Genomic DNA, 27,907 nt, shown 5'->3' on the forward strand with positions numbered 1-27,907 from the left:
TATGTTATGAGTAGTCGGTAATGTATTAATAAAATAAATTTATCGAAATCTAGACATATGATAACCCTAAACCAACCTTTATAGTTATATGGTGCTCTGACGCAGTGAACAAGAAAGTATGGTCGTGGGCAGTGCGGATAACGTGTCAAAATATAAGCATAGTTTGTTGCTATTTTTCATGTTTAAATAACTTCTAAACTAACGTAGTGGGTATTAAAGTAAAAGGTTCACAGTGAACATTAGCTTGCCAGACATGTGTTTAGCTATACCATTGTATTGAGTGTTGTATCATAAAGTCAAACTAGGCATTTATTACTAATTATTTACTATGTGGGGTGTCTTTGATCACTTGCATGGGGTAACATTGACCATAATGACACATAGTTGATTATTGTCTGATTATGTTACGGTACTTGTTGAGACTGATAATTTGATCTCTTCTTGTGATAAATATTGAAACAATTGCAAATAAAGGTGGTTTTTCGAAGATGGTAATTTTTATTTTTAATCAAAGTAACCCCAAAATAGCGTTAAAGAGTTGTAATATTTGACTCTGCGAACCGTTTCTTATCTTTTCTTGAGATAAAATACTTTTGTAAGGGATTACATTCGATTACCATTAAAAAAATACATAGGGTATCAAAGTAACCCCAATGTCAGTTTAAGTTTGATAACATCGTTTTTTTTTTGCGTACATTATTTTGTTACCTTTCTAGATTTTTAGCAGGAAAAGACTAAAAAAGTTGATGGTCCCATTTTTTTCTTTCTTTGTTACGTTACATTGACCAATTATGGAATTTATACTTCTCTAACTTCTACATTTAATGGGTAAAAATACCCATTAAATGTAGAAGCTAGAGAAGTTTAAATTCCCAAATTGGTCAATGTAACCCCAGTTTACGGCAGACACCGTGAACCTTTTCTAATAATTCTCTTTTTATACATACATACAAACTTTTAGTTACAAACTTAGTTCAGAATTTTTTTCTGTAAAACTTTTATAAATTGTTCTACCTATCAAGTTCAAAATAATTTTCCTAGAAAGTCTTAATAAAGTTCTGCTTTTGAGATTTTTTCATATTTGAGAAAACAGCCCTTATTGCCTGAAATACGGCGACATTGATATTTGCTTTTTCGTATTTTTGCCATGCTAATTTGAACCTCATCTCTGAGCGATGTTTTTTATTTTCAGTCACGTCACAGATGTTTATGACATAACATCTAGGTATTTAGCCATTTAAAAGAAACTACAAGTGGCTTTACAGACGTGGCGACTGCAACTGGTACAGGGCCTAAGCCATAATTTAAAATTATATTGTGATTTTTATATGTATTTGTGTTTTATTTAATGCTAAGTATGAGTTTCAACATTTTCAACTCAAGAAACTGAAATTAAGAGAAGAGACTAGGAAATTGGGTAAGATCAAGAGTCTGATGCAGATAGCGATGGCGGTATTGGATATGATAAGATATTCCCTGTCTTCCTTTGGGTCTCTGACTTGACTGATGCTAGCTGTACTCTATTCATTAGGTTTTTATTTTATACACATGCTTTATTTTTGTATAAACTAAATGATAAAAAAACCTAACGACCAAAAAGAATAAAGAAAATATCTGATAGTCTTTAATACAACCCGCATATACGTAATGCACAGCTCAGGCCTCTGAAGACCTGCAGGGCAATCATGGTCGCGCGATAAATGATAAAACATCGGGCCGTCCCTATCCCACTTACAAATAAAGCGATAGGGCTGATGTTTTATCATTTAGCACGCGACCATAATTGTTTGCCTGGAGGTATCGACCTTCACACACGTCTTTGAAAAATGTTTGCGGGGATAGGCGGGTTGACGATTTTTAATCTAAGTATAGAAAAGTAACGCAAAATGAAGTGCAAAGTAATTTGAAATACACCTAGGTAAACAATCAACTGAGTAAGGAACGTTATCTACATATGTAGGTAAATTAAAGTCACATGAGACATGGACAGAGAAGGAAAGCTAGATGACGCGTATTTTTTCTCTGTCTTCTTGTATGCTACCTTTTTTACAGTTTTAATTTCTCAAAGGAGGTCAGTAGTTGACTACAAACTCAAAATAACACTCTTGAAAAAAATTAAGGGTCACTGACCTTTCACAGTAAATTGAGGTAGTGTGAGTGAAGGGTGTTTGTGTGTGTAATGGGGTAATTTGACAGATTCTGAAAATTCTCCCTGCTCTACCCCCTCTTAAAACACAGTAAGTCTATATGACGAAGATACAAGTTTTTTTAAAAGAAGTGACCATATCAACCCTGAAATGTGTCGCTTAACTTCAAACTTAGGTAAATCCATTCTGCTTTAAGGTTGAATATATAAAAAACATAATATTGATCTGAAAAATAATCTGCCTTATAGCAGAATGGATTTACTCAAGTTTGAAGTTAAGCGACACAAATAGGCATGGAATTGTCAGTGTCAAGACTGTCAAGTGTCAATGTCACTGTGGTCAAATAGCCCACTGTAGCCTACACTGTGTCTCTGTATCAACTGAGATAACTTTGTGTCATAGTTCGGGTTTTAAAGCTGGGCCACACATGCGCGTTTTGAGAGCGGAGCGTTAGCGCAATGATAGCGTTGCGCCCAGCGGACGCCAACGAACTAACGAGCACTCTGTTAACGCTACGCTATCAAAACGCTTTATGTGTGGCGGAAGCTTTAGAATATACTCTAGCATTAACGTATCATTATGATCAATAGCTGTATTGATCAAGTAATGAGTGATGACATCATATGTCTGACACTTGACAGCTGGGAATACAAGATGATAGTATAGCTTTATCCATGTTGTCCTTGACTTTTTATAAAGGCTCAGGGTGTACAGTCAACCAATCTGAATCCTAGGCCACTGTAGAACCCTTTCACAGTAAAATATAAGTCAATCAAACTGACTTCTATAGCAAATAAAGCACGGTGTCAATACGACAGGGTTCTAGAGTGGCCTAGGATTCTAATCGGTTGACTGTACATAGGTATGTTGTAGAAAATATTTGCTCGACTATATTTTACTTAATTACTTGTTAGCTTAACACTACAATGTCATTAAAACAATTCTTTTAAACAGATTTTTATTTACTTTACAAATCGGTCAGCAAATATTATTGTAATGTAAAACAGATCTAATCTACCTACAGTAATGAAGTAAACACCTGTTTTCACACATTATTATTACATAAGTTCTATTGACGATACCCGTGCGACACCCATAACAAGTTATCTAAAACATTTCATTCTAATAAAAGACATGTAACTCAGTATAGACAGATAAAGTCTATGAAAAAAACGTACCTCATAACCATAGATAAAAAGGTACGGTGACATAGATGGCGTTACACCTTTGCGGGACGCTCGGCTAGATGGCGCTAATATTAATATTTGAAATTTTAACACATAGCAAGCTAAGAATATGGGCCAAATTGTCAAAATTGAGGTCCAAAAGTTTTAAGCCCGTGTCGGGAGGTGGCAGTATATGCACTATGATTACACATTTTACTTTGACAATAACTCTCTATAAAACTCGATCCTCCTTGATTCTAATGTATACTGTCGTCATTGGCACACACACCTCGGACACTGACGATCAAATATATGAAAGAGGCGCGTTCCTACGCACACTGTCTAAGCTCGTGTAGGTGAACGCGTACCATGCTTGTATAAGTGAGATATGACAGGTCGACTTTTCGCGTTCTTGACAGGCGGTAACTGTGAGGTAACCGAGAGTGGCCATACTGTACGGTATAGTACTCTTTATTATACTGTCCTGTCGTATTAATCACTTCGCGGTTAATACTTTGTAGCCTACTAATAAGGGCCCAAAGGATGAACCATGAGGTAATTTAAAATTCTCTATATTTTTTTCCGGCTAGTGAATGGGATACTTAACTATTAACATGGTTTTTAAGTTTTTATATAAGTATAATTTAAGACTTTTTTCTTTTTAATAGTATAATACGTATTTAATTAAGGTTTGTTATATTATTCATTTATACCCTATTTAATGTCTTGTATATTTACATGGAGATCATAATTTTATAGTTACTTGCAATATTTTACGTTGTCGAAGCACCTATTAGGGGCACACAGGAACGTTTACATAAATTTTAATGTTGATTTAAAATGTTAATATCCAACAATCAAAACAGCCAGTTTTTTTTACTTTATCTACACTCGTGTCTTGGGGTCGGTCTCATATTAAAAGAAACTGAGTATGAGTACTTATTTACACTAGACTTGAAAAAACAGCGTCTTGACTTGAAATTCAAGAATTGTAACTCACTTTCAATTGTCTCAATACTCATGCCTAATTTTAAATCTTACGTTATAATACAATATACATTTAAAACTTGTCCAAAACTTCATGAATCAACGCGAAGGCCGATGATGTAATGGCGGCGTGGGACTGTTTGCCGTCACTCCGCACGGCAAATACTGGTAATTGAGCAAATATTGGCTTCACGTGGCCAAAACTATCCGATACAACTTCGTTAGTGCAACATGTTGTACCTACTCGTACCTATAGGATAGGTGCCTATACTAACAAAGGGGCGGAGGAGATTTACCCCAACGATGTTAATTTATATGGATGAAGCTGAATTGACACCTGCAAGTTTTGAGATGCAACTATGGGTATGAGCCGTATGAGTGAGTGGCAAATATCTGCATCTGTTTTTGGCATATTGTTTCAAAAGTTGCAGCAGTAACATACAGGTGTAAATTCAACTTTAGACGTCTCATACAATGCCCGTCAAATGTTTTCGACTGTACAAGTTGGGGCACGGACACGATCGCTTGGCGTCACTCAAAGGTATTTTTTTTGGCGCTTCAATGAATCGGCACCATTCGTTAATAGGCTATGATTTACCCAAAATCAATTTCTTCACAAAGTTACCCAGTTATATTCGTTTGAAATCTTGTTTTCCTCTTGAAATAATCGGCTTTGCGCTAGAACGAAAAAGGGTATATAAATCCACTCGGATGGAATTGTGGCATTGGATTGATCCGTCAGGTTGTAATGTAATCTGCTGAATATGCTACGGCGTAGCAATCGTAGAAGGTCCTGCAACGCGTAGCCACGGTGTATACTTGCTCTTGTTTGTACAAATGTACATCGCTATAAAACCGGCATCACAATTCGAAAGTGCGTGAATCAGAATTACATTTCGTCACTACTTTGAAAAAAAATTCGTATCTCACACTGCTACTCAAAGTTACGTACGTTACGAAGTTAGTAACGTAGTAAGTCTATAGGTACGCATTCCATACATACTTACTTAGGTACAGCGGGGCAAATCTCGACTGGGGGACAAATGTAACTGGTCCATTTTTTCCATGTTTTACAATGTGTTTGCATAATGGTAGACGTGTTCAGTGGATACATGTAGAACTCAACATCATAGTGTAATAATGGAAAACATGGATTAGTTAAAATTGCCCTCCAGTCGAGATTTTCCCCATTGTACTTTACATTTTTCTTTTTATTGACAGAAGAATATACAAGTTTTTTTTTTCAGAGTAGTGACGATTTTAATTATGTTATTTATTTAGTTATTTTACGACTAGACCCCAATAGATGTACAATTCGGATTTACGTGTAAATGTACTTTCGAATTAACTTTTATTGCTAAACAAAAACAGCTTTCAATTAAGTACTATTTCACTGATCTAATATTACGAGTACCTATTCAATTCAAGTATTGCGTTCAAGAATATTTGCTTTCACGTTGCCGTGCTAATGAGTAATACTATGTTAAACCACTATGCAAAGAGAACCGTGTAAATTGTATATGCTACATTTATATGAAGCGACATCGTTGAGAAGCACTACAAACGCCAAAAGTATCACGATCCATAGCTTTAAGCATTCTAGTTTCTTACCGTAAACCGCAGTAAGTATCCGGTGTCCTGTGGTCGACGTGGTCGGACACACGGCTCGTTGCGACACCGAAACGTAAATAACATTATGATCCACTTTTTATTTTTAAAACAAAAAGTCAAGGTGTATTAGAGTGGCTGACCTGACAATTTATAAACTGAAATGTTAAAATACATGTTTTAACACCTCAGTTTATAAATATGCTCTGAAAGTTATGAATTTGTTTAGTTCATTTATTTTTATAAGTTTTTTATAAGTCATGTAACTGAAACGAATACAGTTATTTGTATTTGGTTATAAGGATTTGTCGTCTAACCCTCGTTATCAAGCTGATAAAGTTCGTTTGTCCTTTTCTGTCAGTCCAATCCGACATAAGGAATAAACGAACTTTATGGGCTTGATAAATTTAGTGAACGGTTATGAATAAGGGGGTAAGTAAAGTATGTAACTACATTAAACTGTAATATTACACTGTGTTACCCTGGTTGTACGAATTCACGCAGATAAGCTCATTTTATTGAAATTTCATTTAAAAGTTGTTCATTTTATTGGCGCAATGGCGGTGAAGAGTCATCGAGTTTCTGTTCTTTTCGATTTACTTAAACGTATTAAATTTACTTAGCTGCAATTTTGAGTAAAAGAAATACAAATTAGCTACTGAACTTATGGCTCAAGGGACATTCGATCAAAACCGGCCCGCCTAAATAAATCAACAGAGCCTTACGAGTACGTCACCATCATCGAACTCAACTTAATGCGAAACTGTCACCAGCCGAGCCGCAATTACGATCGACACCGTTACTGCCTCCCACGTCCCGTGCCCACTTACTCACGGGTCGAGGTAAGGATGCCGGTCCATAACACTACTTATTTTGCACTAAGATTACCGCCGAAATACTTGCTACAATCAGCATCAAAAGGAGCGAAAAGAAGTAGAAGGAACTACCATCCTTTAACCGCTAAACAAGAGACGTGATATATAGAACGAATAATTAAACTTTGGCATTCTTAACCACGAACTGTATAAGATTTGTATCTATTTTTAGAAAAGTTAATTATTCATGATGTTAGACACTTTTTGGTGCACTTATTCATGCTGACTGTACTAGAGACAAAATCAAATACACTAGCACCATAGTAGCCAAAACCAAAATAGACACATGAATATCAAAACATATAAATAAGCTCTGTCAGGATTTTCTGTGGGATAGTACTTAATGTATCGCCCGTATAAGGTCTTACACACTGTACATTTATGTACAATCATATATGACCATGCAATACATGCTTACACAAACTGAACGTAATCTAGGCCTCAAAATGCAAATTGCTCGTGTCAGAGGAGCGTTTAGCGCGTAATGGTGCAGGCCTTGTGTGTTTAAGCTGCAAGCGTTTATCGCTGTGCAATGTGCATACTTGGATACACCAATTTGATCGAATGACGGCTATTATTCGTCGGCAACACCATACCATGCTAAGGATTTAAACATAGTAGATATTGTATGTGGTATAGGTACTTTTAGAATTAAGTACTTACGACTTCCTTTAAAATATTGTATTGTAACATTCTCAAGTAAATGGTAGTCGCTTACCATACCTAAAGAGGAAATTTGAAAGCGTCCATATGCTTGAGCGAGCGACAATGTGGTAAATTTTGCATGGTGGGCACAATTATTTAATTACCAATTCGTGTGCTACGTGTAGTAGGTAGCATTAGGTTAGGTTATAAAATGTACCTAGATAGTAAACAATTACCTTCGCACATTAGCAAGCCATAGACCACGCAATAAATACTAACCCCCTTATTCATAAACGTACTCTAAAGTTCCTTTGTCCTTTTCTATCTCACCAATACGTCGGAAAGGGACAAACGAACTTTATCCGCTTGATAACTTTAGAGTACGTTTATGAATAAGGGGGTTATTGTTTATTAGTTTTCTAACTTAATTACTTACTCCCTTTACTCTCCTCGGTTTAATTCAAATCAAGAGCCGATTTGTAGGTAATAAATCTAATATACCGTCTATTCTTATTAAATACCTGTTTAATTAAATAAATTATAATTCACAATAATTATTATCTTCGCTATACAATTAGTAGTTCAATGGACGTGAGCCCTAATGATTAGCAATTAAAATCAGTCTGCTGCCCGTGGGATGGTAAAAGTTGTCAATCGCGGACCTTTCACTCGAGAACAATGGGCAGTGGCGTACGGTTATTGAAATTATTTGACTTTAACTGGATCGAGATCAGTCAATAATGATGATTAATTGAGTACAGACAGACAAATATATATTACTTGACTACTTGTCTGTGCGTAATATGGGGGAAGCATAATTATTAACTACTTACATTATTATTTAAAGGACAAACATACCCAAATCTTTCTAATCCCACAGCAAACTTATAAGGCTTGACTATCGTAATGATTAGACGACAGTTATTACCTATACCATTAGGGATGTACTTGAATAATAGCAACAAATATTCCGTGACCCGTGACATCAAAAATGACCTTTTTTGAACCCTGGACATCGCACAAAGTAGAATGAGTATCGATTAGCCTACCTAAAAAAACAGCTTTATTTGTTACTACTCTTTGACATTTCACACTATAATGCTCATGCTAGCTAGCTGTAAGGTAGTAGTTATAGTAACCGATACCTTCAATATAAATAAAACACCCCCCTAGTAAAGTCACGTAAAGTTCGCTTTATCCACGTGTTCTGCACGCGAACTTCAATGTTGCATCGAACAACTTTATCGAAATCGTTCCAACGATAAAAACATGTCTAAAGGCGAAAACTTGAAAACCACAAAACCTTATAAATTGCAGATTTTGACATGATCCTTGCAAAGTTATCGTTTATCCCCTTGAGGAAGCTTCAACTAGTTCAAACTGGCGTACAATTTGAACGAACAAAACTACCTACTTAACATTAGTCAGTCATTTGAAAAGCACTGTTTTTCTTCTCGTTCCTTTTCGTCGCTAGTGGCGATCATCGACATGTTTCGAATCATCATTATGGTGATGGTTCATCAGACATGACATCGATAAGAATGCCAGCGGCGGCTGCACTCCTTGCACGAAAGTTTAAATACATAGAAGAAGTAAGGTATTTTAACTCAGAGTTCTGATTTTTAATGTTCTTTTTTTGGTAGATAGCCCTACCTTCGATGAACGACGTTACAATGCATAGCGTGCATCCAAATATAACGGGTCGAAATATCGATGCCGCTTGCAAGCTCAAGGACGAATCTCCATACAAATCTGATGTATCGGAGACACGCAAACGATTTTTATGATGTCATAAACACGAATAAGGGAACTTCCAAATTTGTATGAATAGATATTGTAATGCTGGTTCTATACTTATAGAACTTCCTGGTGAAAAAAACAGCAAGGCACGATATAGGTTCAATTGTAATGGCTATAGCACTATTTTACTACAACTAGGTACAAAAGGTTTATATTGTATGACCAACAAGTTATTTTCTTAAATAGAGACACTTGTCAAAGAGTCACTTACGCGTTGTTGCGCGGGTTAGTAGCCGACTAACTCATAGTTGGCTGTTTATACACTACATTTTCTGACCTTGAACGTGCATGTTGGTAATAGTTATTTAAGTCCTTGGTCTCAAACATTACATCAAATATTCAATCAATTAAAATTTACACACCTATTATATGTGACATTTTATTAATAAAGTCATTGTAAACATCCAAATAAGGACGCAATAAAAATATAAACAGCCAATCGATACCGGTTGGATAAGGTTATTTATTATGGTTTAACTCCATATTAAATTACAAATCAGTTAGAACTTGTACCTACATTTTTATGGGATGCGGCTACAACCATTAATTGTCTTTACTTATGTATAATAAACCTTAATCGACCTATAACTTACACTTCCATTTACGAGCATTTTGAAACTTTTATGAAAAACCATCTTATTACCTATAGGTACTAACGCCTAAAAACGTTGTCTGGCTCACAAATCAGAGTCACAAGCATTTTATCATAACCCATCAACTAACGCAACTTAATCTCCCCCAGGAACCAAGAAGATGGAGTACAAGACCCGACAGTGGCACGAGAAGTGTTTCTGCTGCGTAGTGTGCAAGAACCCGATCGGCACCAAGAGCTTCATCCCGCGTGAGCAGGAAATCTACTGCGCCGGCTGCTATGAGGACAAGTTCGCTACCCGCTGCGTCAAGTGCAACAAGGTAAGACTGAACGAGAGAAAGAGATAGATACTCGCTAGGTATATGTCTTGTGGTGTTGCCATATGGAAGGACTATAGCTGGCGGTGGAAAAAAGTGCGTAGTGTGCAAGAACCCGATTGGCACCAAGAGCATCAACCCCGTGAGCAGGAAATCTACTGCGCCAGCTGTTATGAGGTCAAGTTCGCTACCCGCTGCGTCTAGTGCAACAAGGTGAGAGAGAGACAGATAGAAAAATAAAGGCAAAAATCAAGGGGTCATCCCCGAACACCAAAGTTGAAGAAATTGCAGTTGAAGAAAAGGCGATTCGTGAATTTCGGTGTTCGGAATCCTTCATAATCATATCACCCACTTCTAACTAAGCCTCTCTTCTAGTATGCCACCTGTCCCGGTCATCCTGAGCTAATATTATCAAATGCAGTCTTCAAATCTTCGTACGCAGCTGCCTAATCTACTAACTATATTGTGTTGACAGATTTGCACAATGTAACCCTTAAAACACCGTACGTTAAGCTAGGAACATACTACGCGGACGTCCGCGGTCGCGCGACCGCGACCGATCAGTGTGCACGGTCTTCGGGACGTGGCTTCGGCTAACCAAAACATCCAGCGAGCCAGATTTCGATCGGACGTCAAGGCCACGTCCACGACCGACGACCGATAGTATGCACAGTTAAGTGTATATTCTTTGTCTAGATGCTCACAAGAATCCAGACCATCCAAATATTAATCTATCAATCTTCCATCTTCCAGATCATCACGCAAGGCGGCGTGACGTACAAGAACGAGCCGTGGCACCGCGAATGCTTCACGTGCACCAACTGCAACACGTCGCTGGCGGGACAGCGGTTCACGTCCCGCGACGAGAAGCCATACTGCGCCACTTGCTTCGGGGAGCTGTTCGCCAAGCGCTGCACGTCGTGCGCCAAGCCCATCACCGGTCAGTATTCTTACTGTGACGAACAGGGACATAAAAAACAGCTGACGATCTACACAGCTCGCCCGCGAGTCCATACTTGAAGTCGCGTTTTATATATATACGCGAGGATGCAAGTTGTACCAAACCGCCTGCACTGATCTCAAGTTTTGGCGTGTAGATAACGAATTTGAATTTCTTACACAACTAGAGAACACGTTCTGCAACGGCACGAATTCCATTTCAATTGTTCTATTCGTTGATGCATTCTATATTTCATTCCACTTGTAGTTATTACTAGATGGCAGTGGGTTGATTGATGATTTTGCTACTCGACGATAGATGGCGCTAGTAGACCGACAACATTAGCTTGCACAAAATTAATACTTGATTTCGAATTTTCGGTACTATTTTTATATTGACGCACATCGACGGTGATTTTTTTTTATTGAGTGTCAAATATGATAGGCAATAATAAAATAAACTTATTTTTACAGGCATCGGCGGCACCCGCTTCATCTCCTTCGAGGACCGCCACTGGCACAACGACTGCTTCATCTGCGCGCAGTGCCAGACCTCGCTGGTAGGCAAGGGCTTCATCACCGACGCCGCCGACATCATCTGCCCCGAGTGCGCCAAGCAGAAGCTCATGTAAACACACCACACACACAACGCCAAGTCGACTAACGAACGCCACCGTGACGCAATCACGCGCTTACATTAAAACTGCGCCGGTTTCGATATTCAAATTTCAAAATTGGAATGCGCTTTCAACAGCGGCCATTTTGTGCCGCAGATAATGCAATTTAATTCGCTTTTTTTTCTAACAGCACGATTTTTCAGCCAAACTGATTCGTGTTTAATTTGTGGTGCAGCGAAAAAACCGTACTGCCGGTAGTCGCTAGCGCCAAGGACTGGGTCGAGTCGAAGGGACGCGACCCGCCGAGAGACCTGTTCGACCTTGTCGACGCGACCAACTTCCGAAAAGGCAAATTAGTCTGACCGAAGCGTTGCTAATATTTTTATACAAAAATTCGAGAAAAACTAAAAAAAATAAAGTGGATGCACAAATGTATGAGTATTTAATTTCGCTTTTCTACTCGTTTTGTTTAAGGTGTTTATATATTTTGGCTGTAAGCTTCAGTTGTCACTAATCCAGTGATCCATCCACGCCTATTTATTTAGGATCATTATACATAATTATGTATTTATGCTAATTGCCATACAATTTTGCTTTAGCTGTTGTATTAGTCCCTTAGAGTTTATTGTCAATTTACCTAGTGCGATTCACGCGATGCCTTAATAACATATCTAAGTCAATTTCGAGGGTATATATGATTTGTGTTGTACATGTATTTCGACGATATAATTTACAACATGATTAAGTCCGGGACGACCGGATCTATCTAGGTAGGATCCAAACAAATCTTTGCGAGTGACAAGAGTTGCAGCAAACAAATAATATCGCTGCGTTTACTCACTAGCAAAGATAGGTTTGCCATTAATTTGTATAAATCGCCATATTGTAATGACGATCATTGACAGCTATTGTAGAAACAATGAAAACATATTTTAAAGTATTATTTAGCCTCCAATAGCTTTCAAACCGTCATCAATTTGGAGTGATAAGTGCTTGTTATTGTTTAAAACTCGTAACATAGGGTAAGAATTGACATTTTAATGATATGTGTTATACTTGTAAGTATTTATTTACTACGGGAGTAGGTGCGCACTTATTACGAGGGCGGCCGAGCGCCGGTGGCGCCGCGGAAACGCTTTCTAACACTTACATGACGACTTGTCATAGTTTTTACTAATAAAAAAATAAAAAAATATTTTTGTTCTCGAATTAGAATTACTCGTGTTACAATGAATGTTATCGCTATTTTTACAAGGTAATAATTATTAAAGTAGGGTAACATCTGTGTTGAATGAGACCACGATCAGGGATCACTTATGGGTACTTGTTAAAGGATAAATTATTAGAATGTTGAAAATATAAATTTATATTAATGTGTACACTTTTAAACTGTTTAGCTGTGTGATCTGATCTAATTTAAATCTTTGTATCTATCTACTCATAGATTGTATAAACTACGAAACTGAATAAACCATTAAAAGTATTATTGTTTGTTTCACTTCCTAATTACCCTTTAGGGCCACTTGCACCAACGAAAATGGAGGGTTAACCCACCATTTTATATGGAATTTGACAGATGACAGCCCACTAACCCCGAGTTAAATGTTTGGTGCAAGTGGGCCTTAGCAAACTAATAATCAATGCTGTAATGTGTTGACCACTGCTGGCGACATCTAGTGTCAAGTAGCGATACCGATACGCGGTAGTTCCGCAATTTGACACTACGAATATAAGCATCATTTTTATTGCACGCAGCGCAGGTATCCCCTCTTTGATTATTAGTCTATGATATACATAAATATATTTGACTATTTTCATCTTGAGGTCATGAGATATTATGGGAAAAATAAACCACATTCACAAATACCCCGACTTCGGAACTAACCACTTAAGTACCAGATTTCTACACATTTTCGGTAACGAAAGTTTCATTCAAATTTCCTGGGACATTTGATTTGAGGGAAAATGTTAGATCTTGCTCAGCATCCTGTAGGTACTTTACCAGCCCACAATTATCCATACTTCCATACTAATATTATAAATGGGAAAGAGTGTGTGTCTGTTTGTTTGTCCACAGAACAGAAAAAACAGTAGAAGTGTAAAGGGGGCGTGGCGCGTGTGCCACAGTTAAGCCCAGTCGGGCATAACTCCGCGCGACTCGGCCGTAGTTCGACGCAGTGACTCGCGAGTGACGTTTGTCTGTGCACTTAAAGAAAAAAAAGGAAAAAGCTGGTGAACATGCCCACTTGCTCCGTTTTGGAGTGCAAAAATAAAAGCAGCACCAAAAGTATCTCCCATGGTGGCGTTTCGTACCATCGGTATGCATTATTTAATTTTATTTTAATAGATTTGTGATTTATTTTACGCGAGACACTTTTTTATTAATGAGCCTCACAAAAATAAACTCTATCATCATGTAGTAAAGTCGCTATTCGCATTAAGCGAAAAGCAAAGCTAAATCGCCAAAAGACTAGAACATTCGCTACTCGATCGTCCGTTGACCCGTAGAAATAGACACGGGGTGTTGTCGATAATGTCGATAAAGTTATCGACATTGTTTTTGTGCAGTGTTTGATATTAATGTAAGTTGAATTATGTGGTTTTCAAGTTTATACAAATTTAATTTATGTAATAATGTGGTTTATTGTACATATAACCGTTCGTCGGTTAACTATAAGTAAAGAATATTTGGTGATATCATATTTATCCTTTTTCACTTATTTTAGGTTTCCTAAAGATCCTTTTCAAAAGGAAAAATGGATCGATGCTACCGGGAGACAGAATTGGATGCCAGTGAATTCCAGTCAAAGAGTAGTATAATCACAGATGTCATATATACCATAGATCAAGCAAACGTATCTACTTAGCGTGTCAAATGAACTCAGTGAAATCCACTGAGTTGTCCGTCTTTAATCGCAGCTTGCAGCTTTCGTGCGTCAGATTTTGTAAGTTGAAGTCAACAAAAACATTAAAAATGCCTCGTTACGTGATATTTAATTACAACAACACAAAAATTATGAACACTTAGAGGCCTGAGACATATTTAAAAACACAGGCAAGTAACAACTTCAGTACAAAATCTGACACGCTCAGCCGCGATACAAATAGATGAACTTGTTTCTTCTATCTAAATCTAGTTCTGTGAGTATAATATATATTCCAGTACCATATGTTCGATTCATTTCAGCGAGAATGATTTTCTTATAACGGCAAAAGGCTACAGATAGTACAGATATTTAGCTAAGGGTGCAATCCCGATTAAGAAAATAGTTACATTCTATGATGTAAGTATATATTTTTTTACTTTTACTGTATTAATTACTCTGTGTTAGTGATGTCTGCAATAATTAAGTAAGCAAATGACTTGAGGATATAACGCATTTATTGATCAGTCTTATTTGAACAATGTATTAGACGTATTAGTAGGTACAGTTTTGATTTTTATGCAAGTTTGTTATTAAAATCCAACCTATACGTATTTTAATTGATTTCTAGCATATAAGCACCGGCGGTGAAACAAGTCTAAACCTATCTAAAAAAAGAAAGGCGGATTTCAGTAATGACTGTGATTCCAACTCTGGACCCTGTACAAAAAAATCTTATGAACCGAGTGAAGACGCAAGTTTCGATATCTCTTATAATATGCCTGGTCCTTCTAGAAAACAAGACATATACGAGTTAAGTAATATAAATGTGAAAAAAGAAACAAATAAATGAAATGACACATAGTACAACTGTTATGACCAAATCCACAGCTTTAACAAAATGGGTGGCAGAAGAAAGCCTAGACTTTACACCACGGAAGAAAAGTCGTAGCAGTAGTATCCAGGTAACAGGAATTAAACGGGGTACGTCTGTACTTGAGGAGGACAGTCCCGGAGTAATAAAAAAAACGCGAAAAGACGATGACGTACGAATTTCTTTTAAACGTGGTTCATATGTACTTATGGAGAGTAATCCAGTCACTAATAAAAAATGCGCACGGAAGAAGATATACGAGGTCATGCTAAAAAACGAGTTGGTAATTTTAACCCTGACTGTCAAACAAGTCCAAAAAGATCAAAAATAGATCCAGATCAACTACCGGAATTTACTTTACTCCGAGAAAAATAAAACTTTGTGCTAAGTTGCAATTATTAGTTAACAATCGCGGCTATTTATGATGCATAAAATAACGTATTATAAAGTAATTATCCGCCATGTACAATTATTACAAATAAATATATTCTATTGTATTCTATTCTATTCCATCGAAATTAATTTTATTTGCCCTACGCTGCACATACTTCATCATCTACCTTTTTATCGATAACCCGCTCTGCACGCGACACACATCACTATTTTCTACGCTAATCGCGCATAGACAGTGCTACAACCTAGTGTCAAGTGGCCGAACTACTTTCTGTTATCGGAGCTTTTTACTTTGGTTACTCGACGCTAGATGGCAGAACTATCTATGCGATTATCATTTTTCGTTTTAATACATCATAACTGACAATTGATGTAATCAAATCTAAACAGTACGTTGTACACATAAGGTTCAAAGTGTACTAACTGGCATTGGTTCTTATTAAAATTATAATGAAATATTACGACCAATCAGGTGCGGTATGTCTATGTAGTTAACGTTACGACAGTGTGCGTGTTGACGACACCGGTTCTGATAGTAATCGAGGCTTATGCCATTTCCACTGTTTTTTTTATTCCGTGTGTTTGTCCGTCTTTCACGGCAAAACGGAGCGACGAATTAAGTCGTCGTGTATATGTAACTAACTATGTAATGGAATCTAGCTAAGGCAGCTAATTTAACCATCTTTCAGGTGTCGTAGCGTAATTTTTAAGTAGAGATAGTTGAAGGGATGGAGAGTGACATAAGCTACTTTTTGTCTCTTTCTAACGCGAGCGAAGCCGCGGGCAAAAGCTATTTTATCAATATCGAAGACGTAATCCAAATGTGCAAACTGTGAGAATTGTTCTGCTACGTCACAGATTAGATTATTAATAAGTTACTAACGTAACTTCTCTTGCTCGCAAAACGACGAATACCTACGCTTTATTTAAGACGATACGGTAGGGGTCAATTCTCCATACAAACGCTCTCGACTATTCCCTCCCTGGTCTTTGAAGATAGAGCAATGATTTTTTCAACACAGATTGTTATTATTTTTATCTGTGTCGGACCGTTTTGATTTTTTTGTTATTCTGCTTTTTAAAGACTCTAGAGCCAATCAAAAATTTCCAAAAACGGCCTTTTTCATTGTGGCGCAAAAAAAGGTGTGATACTCAAGATTGGTAACAATTAACCAAAAAAACTAAACGGTCCGACATAGATTATTTCATTGTTATTCAGATTCTCAAATTTCGTTCCGATTGATAAGTTTTGAAGGAGGAAAGAGTCGAGAGCGGAACCTCGATTTTAAAGATTTTTTCAGTACAGATGTTGTTTTTTTTACGCACTAGTGCGAGAAGTGGTTCATTATATGCCAGGTCGAAACTTCAGAGGCTCATCTGTACTGAAAAACGTCGTACGATACACGTGCGGAAAGGAAATTCGTAACTCGTGTCGATTTAAAACACTCCCTTCGGTCGTGTTTTAATTTATCGCCACTCGTTTCGAACTTCCTTTTTTATTACGCACTTGTATCGTAATGTACTATTTTAAAATATCTATATGGATTCTTAATGGACATTTTTTTTTTCGATAAATCTAGTTAATAACACTTGTATATTTAACTAAAATTCCCAAGTTGAAAGGGGGGCTTCTTTCCATTTTATATCATTTTCGCTACCGTATCCTCTTAACTAATACTAATAAGTTACTTCGTAAAACTCGGAGGAATAGTAGTACGTGCCACGCGACTAAAAAGAAAACACAGGCGGGCGCGTGGCGCCCGCACCTCGGCCACTTGTTCATTCAAATGAACGGCTAGCGTGTAGGTACTTAACAATAACGCGCGACCGCGAGCGAGTGACGTAGGCCTGGCTACGTTCACCATTGTGTGTCATTGTTGTACATAACTTATGCAAGTACAAATTAATTCGATATTTAGACTAATAAAGTTGGCAATTTCAAAATGGCTCGGGTCCTACGAGGATAAAGAAGGAAACAAAGGGGCAATTATAAATAAACAAATTTATTCTCATTTAATCCTAATGACTACAATTTAGTATAATACAATTTATAAACGTTCTGAGTGAGTTCTGACCAGTCACAAGATCTGATATAGCAAGGCACATGCCATTGAATATTTGCCATATTTAGCTGTAATTCATGCATTTATTTTGGCCAGGATATACAAGGTGTAAACCTAATACGGGCGAACCTCTTAACGGTGGTGAGTATAGACGTATAAAATGTAATTAGATAACTTTTACTTAAAATTGAAATATTTTTTTTTATCCATACAAATTAATTAGGCCCGCAACGTAATGCAAACACACTCCCGTTAAACGCTCGTTGACAGTTGTCATTGATTGTCATCCCAACCACGTTTACAGTACATTGCTGCTGAGATTTTTTTTCAAAAATCATTATGGGGTGAAAATTAAGAGTAAATCAAAAACACCTCTTAATTAATGATAACAATATTGAATTATACGCATGGTTTCATTTATCGCCCTTATTACGTTTACGTGCTGTATATTTTCTGTAGACAATTTGCCTATAAAAATATATTATTCAGTTGTACAGCTTACATTTCTAAAATTATTTTATTGAGATTTTCTACCATGTATTCATGAATCATCGGTCAAATAGAATTTTAAACTTATTATTAATTAAATAGAGTATCACCAACTGTTAAATCTTAGCATGATTTTTAATTGTATAAAATATATAGCATCAGTGGTTTTATGAACAATATGATGACCGATCATTGAATTTAGAGCGCTCGATTTCGCCATTCAAAAATGTCAGGGGAAAACGGGCGATATGCTATATAAAAAAAAAACGAGCGCTATATTTGTATTCTCGTATTTAATTTACCATTCGTTTTCAATTTTATTAGTAGAATCAAAAGTGTAGTAGGTTAGTAGTGGATATATTATTAAACTACATTCACGAAAGTGATCGAAGTTCAAAAATCGCCCCCTGTTAGAATAAAGAAGTTTGAGGTCAACTGGGCTAAATGCGTCTAACTATCGGTATTAATTTATCTTTTTGAATATTGTATCCATAAATAGCTGTCAACATTAAACATTCTAAAATGTTCCATTTAGATGATAGAAGGAAGACAATTTTATTTAAATCAAGTGAAACATTTATCCCAGACTTATTATAAAATATTGAAGCTGCAGTTTTACAAACAAGCAAGTTAGAGAAAAGCGTATCAACTCCCAACATTTCTTTGGGGTAAAAGATCACTCATATTAGGTACTTCCAAAAACTAACATATGCACACACTTTCCTAGAAAAATGAGACAGGCTGAGAATAAAGTGTATACTACAATAAGTGTATTTACACATACAGTATTTTCTTCTAGTCATGCTTTTACTCATAATGTCTCACCCTCCTCAGCCAAATTGGGTCAGTTTTTGACCAGTTTTCAAATAGTGTGTACTGCTGGCATTAGAATTTTTTGATAGTAAACCTTTTGTTTAGTCTCAAGTCACCAGACAAAATAGTTATAGTCAATATAAACTCTCAGTCGGTCCCAAAGTACTTCTGTCCAAAGTGGTTAGGCGCTACAGGGTGGAGCTCGGAGGTGAGTATCTTCATCTTGGGCACATAGTCTACCACAGCCTGCACTGCCGCCGGCGTGCAGAATAGATTAGACAATATGATGCGCTCTTCCTTCACACCGTGTTGTGTCAAGACATTTACGGCCTGGAAGTGATATGTTAGCAGTCAATAATGGTACCAATAATGGTCAATAATGTCGTGACGAACGAAAAGTCTAAGAGCTCGTTCCCAACTTCTCACTATGTCGTCTGTCGGATTCCGATTTTAATCGGGTGTCGGCGCCTCTGTTCACACTAGTCGGCTGTCGGCAACGACCGCAGCTGGTGCAATTAAACGACAGTCAGAAAGAGGCTTCTGTACACGATGGAAGTCGACGAAGCTTTTGTTGTAATGTATTAATTGTGGAGGAAACGAAAGACAGCTAAAAATAGAAGATATTGGGTGCACCCAATTCTGAGGGAAAGATTTACTTTGGGAATATTTACGCCATACAGCCATTATTACGAAGAAAAACACAACTGCTTGCGCGCCAAAATCTGTACGCGCGATGCCAGCGGCAGCGACGCGCGGGCACAGGGGGTGCGGCGCGGGCGGGGTCGGCCGACATCCGACAAATGTGAACAGCGCAAAAAATCGTCCCGACAGACGACATAGTGGGAACGAGCTCTAACTCGAATTTACTGATGTCTTGAGTTACAACTCTTTCGTCACTTATTCCTCTATGATAATAATTGACCAAATATAATGAAAATCTTAAACAATATTTGAACACACCTGTTTAACAGTATTTCCTGTGGACATGATGGGGTACATGAGTAGCACCTGCCTCCGGGCGATGTCTTCAGGGAACTTGGCATAGACTACGTGAGCCTCGTGCGTGTCTGTGTCACTCTCCACCAGGATCTTGCCGATGCGGATGGAACGGCAGCAATCTCGAAGACCCTACAAAATAAGTATAAAAAATATTAGTAAGAGAATGTAAGATTTAAGGTAAATAATTCAATTATAGTTTGATTACACATATTCCTCCTGGACTGGACTCTGAAGGCGAGTACTCGGAGCAGAATCAATGCATTTGAAATGTGGTGTTGGCACAAGATGTTGGCTATTCCATAGACGGCGCGCTGCACCAATGTGTCGATCCTGCCAGAGCTTAAAATTTACTGCCACTTGTCTGTCATTTGCCTCCAGTAAATCCTTTACTACTTTGGACACGTGGCCAGACGGGAGCAAAGGAGAAGTGGCCATCCACCAACTGGGTGGACAGCGTTAAGAAGGCCTGCCAGGGATTAACACAGGCGCCTATTACTAGGACTGCAGAAGACCGTGCGGAGTGGAGAGCTTTGATGCGAAAAATAACGACCTCATGTGGTCGCGACCCTCAGCCATGACGAACCGAGGAAGAACAAGACATATTAGAATAAGATTCTCATGCTACTATCCCTGTTAGTATTAATATTATATTCCATGGAAGTTCTACAATGCCACAAAAGCCACTTGCATAAATTTTCTAGACAAAAAAAAATCATTAGACAATTTCGACATTAAATATCTTAAGTAATAACCAATGTAGCATGCCACGGTCAAGGCAGCATGTGCAATTTCCTCAGCCATTGACCTACCTCTGCCTCAGCCGAGGCACATCTACATTTGCCATTTGCCACGCGAGGGCATTGCCTTGCGAAGCTGCTCAGTTTATTTGCATCCATGACTTACTTGTTCCATAGCCTCTCCAGACCGCACGATTGACACGCCACAGTTCCCAGCTCCATACTTCAGCCCTTTGTACAACGCTCCCGTGGGAGTCACCACCTCGCAATCCGTAAACGGAAGCTTGTTCAGGCTCTCTTCGATCACAAGCCTTATTAAACGGTCCGCATAAAACTTAAAATCACTTCGCGATGTGTTCCTGTAAATTAAAGTTCAGACAACAGAACTGCTAATTAGATCGAAACTTTGAAAGCATAAGTTGCCTTGTGTCGGAATGGATTTATTTTAAACTAATGCAATTTAGCAGTGAAACTCATTGAAAAACTCTGCACCATCACACCATACGATGGGTAACCTCACTTACTTGTCCCGTAAAATACTTTGCAGTTCTTTGATGTTGTCATTCGAGGGCAACAGCATGAGACTGTCCCCAAACTGTTCTTTAACGTCATCGGCATCCCATGGCCGGATTTCATTGTTTATTAAATCCATTTAAGGTTTACAATAACACGAACACTTTGCAGCAATAACACAAGAACAAGAAATAAAAATCGAAAACAATTGTCAAATCAAATGTCGTTGTCATTGATGACATGACAGCTGTGTTCAACATTTGAGGCACATTTAAACCCGCCTTGTATTATGTATAGATTTTTATGTGTCTAGAACAAACTCAAGAACCAAGTTTGAAAAATTATGCTTGCTCAGCTCGCTCCACATCGGCGAAACCGAACTTCCGAAATAGAGTTTGGTATTGGTTGGGAAGTAAATGTTAAAGTCGGTCAATTAAGAGTGTGCGCCCACGGGCGACTTTTCGAAGCGACTTTAAAACGTAGTGATTCTGGCTCTTTGGTCGCGACCATGGGCTAGTATGAAAGTACGCACACGAAGCGTCGCAACTTTTCATACAAATACGTAAGTCGCCGAGCAACTTTGGGCGTCATCCATATATTACGTCACAGTGTAAGGGGGGGGGAGGGGTCATACTAAATGTGACAATCCCTGTTAAAGGGATACAAAAAAGCGTGACATGGGGGGGGGGGAGGGGTCCAAAAACCTGAAATTTGGTGTGACGTAATATGTGGATGATCCCTATGTCGCTCGTGGGCGCGCACCCTAAGTTTTTAAAAAAAAAGGCGCTAATTTCAAATTATCTTCGAGACATGCCATGACATGATGAAGTTGACAATATTTAGACTTATTCTGCCAGTGTATTTACTTTTTTTTTATAATAAGCTTTCCACTATAATTAAGTTTGTGACTCGGTTTACACGTTGCGTGTTCGTCGGACATACATTTTGATAAAGATAGGACTAACACTAGGAATTTCATACATCGTCCTACCTGTTTCTATCTCTATCTCGTTTAGAATTTATTAATATATTCTCTTAGGCGCAGGAGTATCAACTTAGGTTTCTCGTGCTCAGCGTCCTATCTTTACTTACACAGGAAGTAGGTAGGTACTTCAACGCTTTAGGCGACGGTGTGGCCGATCTTTATTATAATAAAATATAAATAAAATATAAATGGTAGAATTAAAAGTCAATCAATGTTAATGCACTAACGCTTTATTCGCCCAGAAAATACAAATGAATGATTGTAGATGGACATCTGACAATATTTTCTCCAGAAATGTAACCACAAAACTTTCACAAAAATATATTTTAAAAATATTTTATTGAATACTATGGAACTGTAACCGCTAGTCCAATCTAGGCAGAACAACAACAGCATTGTAAATGCGAGAAAAATACGCATATAAATTAAATAATTAAATGCTAAATGTTCATGACAATGTCTTTACTGAATATTGATTATTCATTATAGGTATATGAAATATTCGGTTACACAGTGATAGTCGTTTGAACAATAATAGGTACATACTTTCCATACTATTAAAAATTGCATTTTCGCATTTTAAAATTGTACAATCGTTAAAAGCTTAGTAGGTAGTAGAATAGATGTAGATACAGACAGGAACAAAGTGTCAAAAATAAGTATACATGGGCTAATTAGCTAATTACCCATTATGTTATTTTTGGCACATTATTAAGGTCTATCTATATTCAATACTTTCCCTGTACATAAGATAAATAAGTAAATTTAATGACAAAGAATAGCGTGCGTAATAAACGCTTAATCAGAAAATTATTCTTAGTTAATAATATAATACCCAGCCCAATTAAATTGTTTTTGTACTGAAATGACGCCAGAATGTCAAAGTTAGTTGAAATTTGCACCTCATCAGGTTTTTAATTGTGGCACCAAAATCGATTTTAGAAAGTAATCAAAATATAACCAACTGATTCAAACATTTTGTTCTGATCACTGCATTGCATATTTGAAAAATACATGATTCATTAACGAGGCAGTTAAAAAAATAAAATTGTCATAAAACAAAATAAGAAACATCACAATATCCACTACTTGTTTCAATGACAATAAACCCAGAACAAGGTTCAATCCATATTATGATTTGTTTGTAATAACAAAATACATAACAAATAAAATATATTTCCTAATCAAATATTTATATTAGCTTAATATTCTAAATAATGTCTAAACCCACCTATCCATAAATAAAACAATGGACTGGACGATGAAAAATAACAGCCTATCTGCAAAATATAAATTATTTATAACCTTTTAAGAACTTAGCTAGTAATTGTGACTTGCATAGTGGAACTAGACGAAATTGACCAGGCCTACCACTACATGGTTGTCCAATGGCCAACCGAATTTAAGTCATTTTAGGGAATACATTTTCTAATCTAAAATTATTGTACAACTGGATCTCGTCAATGAAAAGTAGAAGGCGAAAACCGACTACATTTAGAGCTAGGGGCAAATGTTGCCAACGACGTCGTCGGATGGAATAGACGTTTTATAGACATAGACATAGACACATACAGATTACCTCATGTTTTTGTGTTCAAAAAAGAGATGCCAAGTTAAGAGTCCATTTACAGGTCAAATTTTTTGTCTTCCTTCTCTTTGACAGCGATCCAGTTCAATTTTAAACTGGTCTAAACCCGTAAGATGTCAGGGGAAATATCAACAACGATTATCTAAATTCAAATGCTATTTTTCGTTACTATGTACTTGACGGGAACATTATATTTATATCACTGACACAGGGTCTATGGTATGATTCCTTACATTTGGTCGAATAACCCGGAGGTGTTTTAAATTGTCTATAACTTATCACAAGTATGTAGAATTTCAGCGCCCTTAAAGAAGAGGTAAAGTTTCAGAGCCTTAGAATGTTAATTCTTATATTTTGCACTATTCAGGTATCTCCACAAAAGCACTAGTTAAGGGCGTATGTCTGACCAAATGTAAGTACGTAATTGTCAGAATTTCCAACACTAATAGTAAAATGACTAACTATTTTGGACTTTTAGTAACGCTTACAACTAATTTGTGTGCGTCTAAGTTAGCATCACTTCATGCTAACCTCACATTAGTTTATAATATCGACACGCACACAGGTCTAAACAGCACTATCTTTCGCAATGCTATGTTTTTGTTTGCCACGAGCCACATGCTAAGCATATTTCCATATTCGTAAGCTATATAACCGTCACGAGATAGGACTAAAATGGGTCCATCAACAATTTCTTGTTGTAATTCCGTACCGTCAGCTCGGAGACAATAGTTGCTTTGCTACAAATACTACTGTTCAAAAACATGCTTTAGTAGAAGTCCCATTATGGACCGGCCTTATAACTAGCTAAGAATGCAAGTTTGGTTGATTTAAATTCGAAAATACTAGACCTTTAATAGTAATTCACGAGTAACAAGAAAAAGTTGATAAATCCATACGTCAATCTCAACAATCTGTAGTAGTACCTACTCTGCTCTTAACATAAGCATTGGCTTGGAATTATATTAGCATATTTACAAACAAATATGTATTTCCAACATCTTTGTGACGTTAGAATCCGGATAAAAACCCGCGTTTATTTTAGGTATAATCGTCTTGGTGATTAAGAACAAGTATCAAATGTCTTGCGTCAAAATATTCCAGCAATCATGTCATGTACCCAAGAGATACGATGCTAAAGAATCACTGACGTCCTTAGTGCTACGTAATCTACGTATAACGTCTGCTCTGGCTTCATTCTTACAAAACCTATACAATCTCTGATACGAGCTTAAAACGATGCATCGTTCCGAATGAGGTACACTTAAATTTAAATTTTCCGACCAGAAGCCGCGCACAGTTTCACTTACCATGACGTTTTAAAATGATAGCGTAAACTTCATGAAAAATGTGTACACTCACGGACTTTAATTATTGAGCCATTTAGGGGCCATAATCGTTTTGTAATTTCATAGTTAAGCTATGGCGTTTGCAGAATAAAAATAGAATAGAATAGAATATTTTTTATTCGAAAGCACACAGATAATAAACAATTTTACAAAAATGGGCTAGAAGTGGATCAAAAATTAAATTCCGTGGCCGTACACCTAATTTTTGGTTCTAGTATCCGTTTGGCGACGCTATTCGCTTTCTACATGCATTGAATGTCATTCTCCGTGACGTTTAAGCTATCGAGTCATACAATCATGGTAGCCACATTGGTTGCGCTATACATACTAGCGTCAGTACAGTCGCCATCAGATATATAAGAGCGCCCGAGGTACTCAAAAATATCTGAACACGCCTCTATTGCCTAGGCGTTAGAGGCGTGTTCAGATATTTTTGAGTACCTCGGGCGCTCTTATATATCTGATGGCGACTGTACCACATGGCACAATTCTATGACGACTGGCTTGCTCAGTATTGAGGCGAAGCCAAAAGACATTTGAAGTTCTTTTTTTGGAATTATTTGTGGCTAGCACACGATCACGCCGATGGTTCAGTTCTCAGAGTTTTGTTTAAACTATGCGTAATCATTGTAGTTTCAAAGTTGTAACCGTTGTGAATGTAATTTTAGATGCGGCGAACTCTTATAGAACTGGACCATCTAATTCATAGGCCTCCACTAAAGCACTGTCAATTTCATCAAACATTAATATTGCTTACTCCCCTAGCAGGAATTGTAATCTTACACTTTGTGCGCTTGTTTGACAAGCGATTCAAAGTTATCTAACCTAGACAACAACGGTCACACAGCGAAACCATAACCTTACTAAATGTAGAGGTATATAACCCATTTACAAATAAATTACCTTAAAATCACTCAGTTTTCTTTAAGTAATAAATACGATAAACAACAAAACTACTGCTTTTATATGGGTCGGAAAACAGCGGACCGTACGAATTGGGGTAAAAGTCGCTATAAAGTTTAACAGAGCGGGCGAAATATGCTCTAAAGTGGCAGATATTCTTTAAACGCCACTGCAACAATCAGTCACCCTAATGCAAGAGATATAATTCATGTATAAAAGCGTCGAAAAAAGTTACAAAGAAAAAGAACCCATTTAAAAGCATCAGTTCACTCTGGGAGGGCGTCACTACTCACAGAAGCGTACACTAAAGCCGATAGACGACACGACGCGGTCGGTAATCCTATCTGATCGAGTGTCAACAAAACAGCCCACAATGGACTATAAAAAAAATGCCTGTGCTTCGCGAAACCAGTTACACATACTTTTTTAAGTCAATATGTTCTCAATCGACATATTTTAATGTCTTACCGGTAGGATATCTGGTGTTTTTATTTTATTTGTATAGATGACGATTTATTCTGGTCTAGAAGTTAGTTAGGTTTACCGACAGAGTCTAGTGGCCGGCTGTACAATCTAGCGGAATGTATCGCGCCGGCGCCGGGCCGGTGGGCCGCCGGCCGCAACGCAACAACCTAGCTTTAAAAATTACCTACATTTTGCCTACGATTCGCTACTTTAAAATTTAAACCACCGTGCCTGTTTTTATGACTGGTGTCACGTAGATATCAAAGTCTCATCATTACCGAGAGAATAATTTGATTGAATATTTATACTATGTGCGAGAGACGCACATTATGTTCCAATTAATCTAGATATAAAAAGAAACTAATACCAAAATGAGCAAATAATGAGAAGCATTATTCAACCTAATCACCTATTAAATTATTCACAACGTTTGACGTTTCGCTAGCGTCACTTGAAAGTTGTTTGTTCCGAATAATGTAATTGAAAGAATCACGCTGTGGGTGAATGTTGCGGTGGAGCCGGCGGGTACCCTTGCAGCCATACGGGAACTGTACAATAACCTAGCACGTATCACAACTCGCTATGACTAGTGGGCGACGACGCCGTTCCGTTGCCGAGGGTACTCGTTGTAGTTCTTTTTGGCGCTGGGAGTTTGGCTCTCGACGGGTTCGGATTTGGCTTTCTTGCCCGGCTTGGGGGAGAGGTACGCTTTGTAGAAGAAGCGGGCGAAGAGGATGAAGTAGGAGAAGTACATGGCCATGGAGAGTTTGATGTTGAACTGGCTGATGCCGCAGGCGCCGCTGGCGCTGGTGATGTAGTTGTGGGCGTACACGTTGATGGCGCAGCCGACGATCATCTGCGTCAGCTGCAGCACCGTGATGGTCATGGCCAGCACCTTGGGCGGGTACTTGCCCATGCTCACCAGCGCGTAGTACGAGTACATCACGCTGCAAACATAACAAAACAAGGGTGACTTACATTTTAATCGCTGATATATTCTCGGGAACACCTACTACACACTGATTACATACTGATTTTTATTTGGGATAATCGAGCCGTTTATTGTGTTGGGTCATTTATGACATGATGAGCATATTTAAAAAATATTAATAATAGCTCTGCAATTTGATAAGTGCTCCCTCAGTGAACAGTTTCAAAAACAGACTTGATAAACATTTA

General features: G+C 37.6%; 3 protein-coding genes across 4 annotated transcripts in view; 1 reads left to right on the top strand and 2 right to left on the bottom strand.

Annotated features, from left to right (window-relative positions):
• LOC125226280 (four and a half LIM domains protein 2) overlaps positions 1 to 13,179 on the top strand; it is a 45,691-nt gene extending 32,512 nt beyond the window's left edge. For both annotated transcript variants that reach the window (XM_048130211.1, XM_048130213.1), the window contains 3 exons: positions 9,971 to 10,140; positions 10,891 to 11,077; positions 11,551 to 13,179. In XM_048130211.1, coding sequence (XP_047986168.1) covers positions 9,971 to 10,140; positions 10,891 to 11,077; positions 11,551 to 11,708 — 515 coding nt within the window. In that variant the 3' untranslated portion in view covers positions 11,709 to 13,179. The remainder of the gene's footprint in view (positions 1 to 9,970; positions 10,141 to 10,890; positions 11,078 to 11,550) is intronic.
• A 5,034-nt stretch (positions 13,180 to 18,213) lies between these two features.
• LOC125226192 (uracil phosphoribosyltransferase homolog) lies at positions 18,214 to 21,617 on the bottom strand. The gene is made up of 4 exons (XM_048130107.1): positions 21,450 to 21,617; positions 21,092 to 21,284; positions 20,150 to 20,317; positions 18,214 to 19,519 (listed from the first exon to the last, which is right to left on the bottom strand). Exons 1-4 carry the CDS (start codon positions 21,575 to 21,577, stop codon positions 19,337 to 19,339), a joined length of 672 nt encoding a protein of 223 aa, XP_047986064.1. The 5' UTR covers positions 21,578 to 21,617; the 3' UTR covers positions 18,214 to 19,336.
• Positions 21,618 to 22,635: 1,018 nt separating this feature from the next.
• The window catches only part of LOC125226087 (elongation of very long chain fatty acids protein 6), a 67,040-nt gene continuing 61,768 nt past the window's right edge, over positions 22,636 to 27,907 (bottom strand). The window contains exon 4 of the mRNA XM_048129939.1: positions 22,636 to 27,675. Coding sequence (XP_047985896.1) covers positions 27,315 to 27,675 — 361 coding nt within the window. The 3' untranslated portion in view covers positions 22,636 to 27,314. The remainder of the gene's footprint in view (positions 27,676 to 27,907) is intronic.

This window comes from Leguminivora glycinivorella, chromosome 5, assembly GCF_023078275.1.
Source record: "Leguminivora glycinivorella isolate SPB_JAAS2020 chromosome 5, LegGlyc_1.1, whole genome shotgun sequence".
Lineage (NCBI taxonomy): Eukaryota > Metazoa > Arthropoda > Insecta > Lepidoptera > Tortricidae > Leguminivora > Leguminivora glycinivorella.

Bases quoted from the DNA above. Each gene is read 5' to 3' on its own strand.
- LOC125226192 (XM_048130107.1), bottom strand. From the start codon at position 21,577: ATGGATTTAATAAACAATGAAATCCGGCCATGGGATGCCGATGACGTT. The intron at 20,318-21,091 runs GTAAGTCATGGA...CTTATTTTGTAG, and splicing joins CTGGAGAGGCTATGGAACAA to GGTCTTCGAGATTGCTGCCG. The intron at 19,520-20,149 runs GTGTGTTCAAAT...TATCACTTCCAG, and splicing joins CAGGAAATACTGTTAAACAG to GCCGTAAATGTCTTGACACA.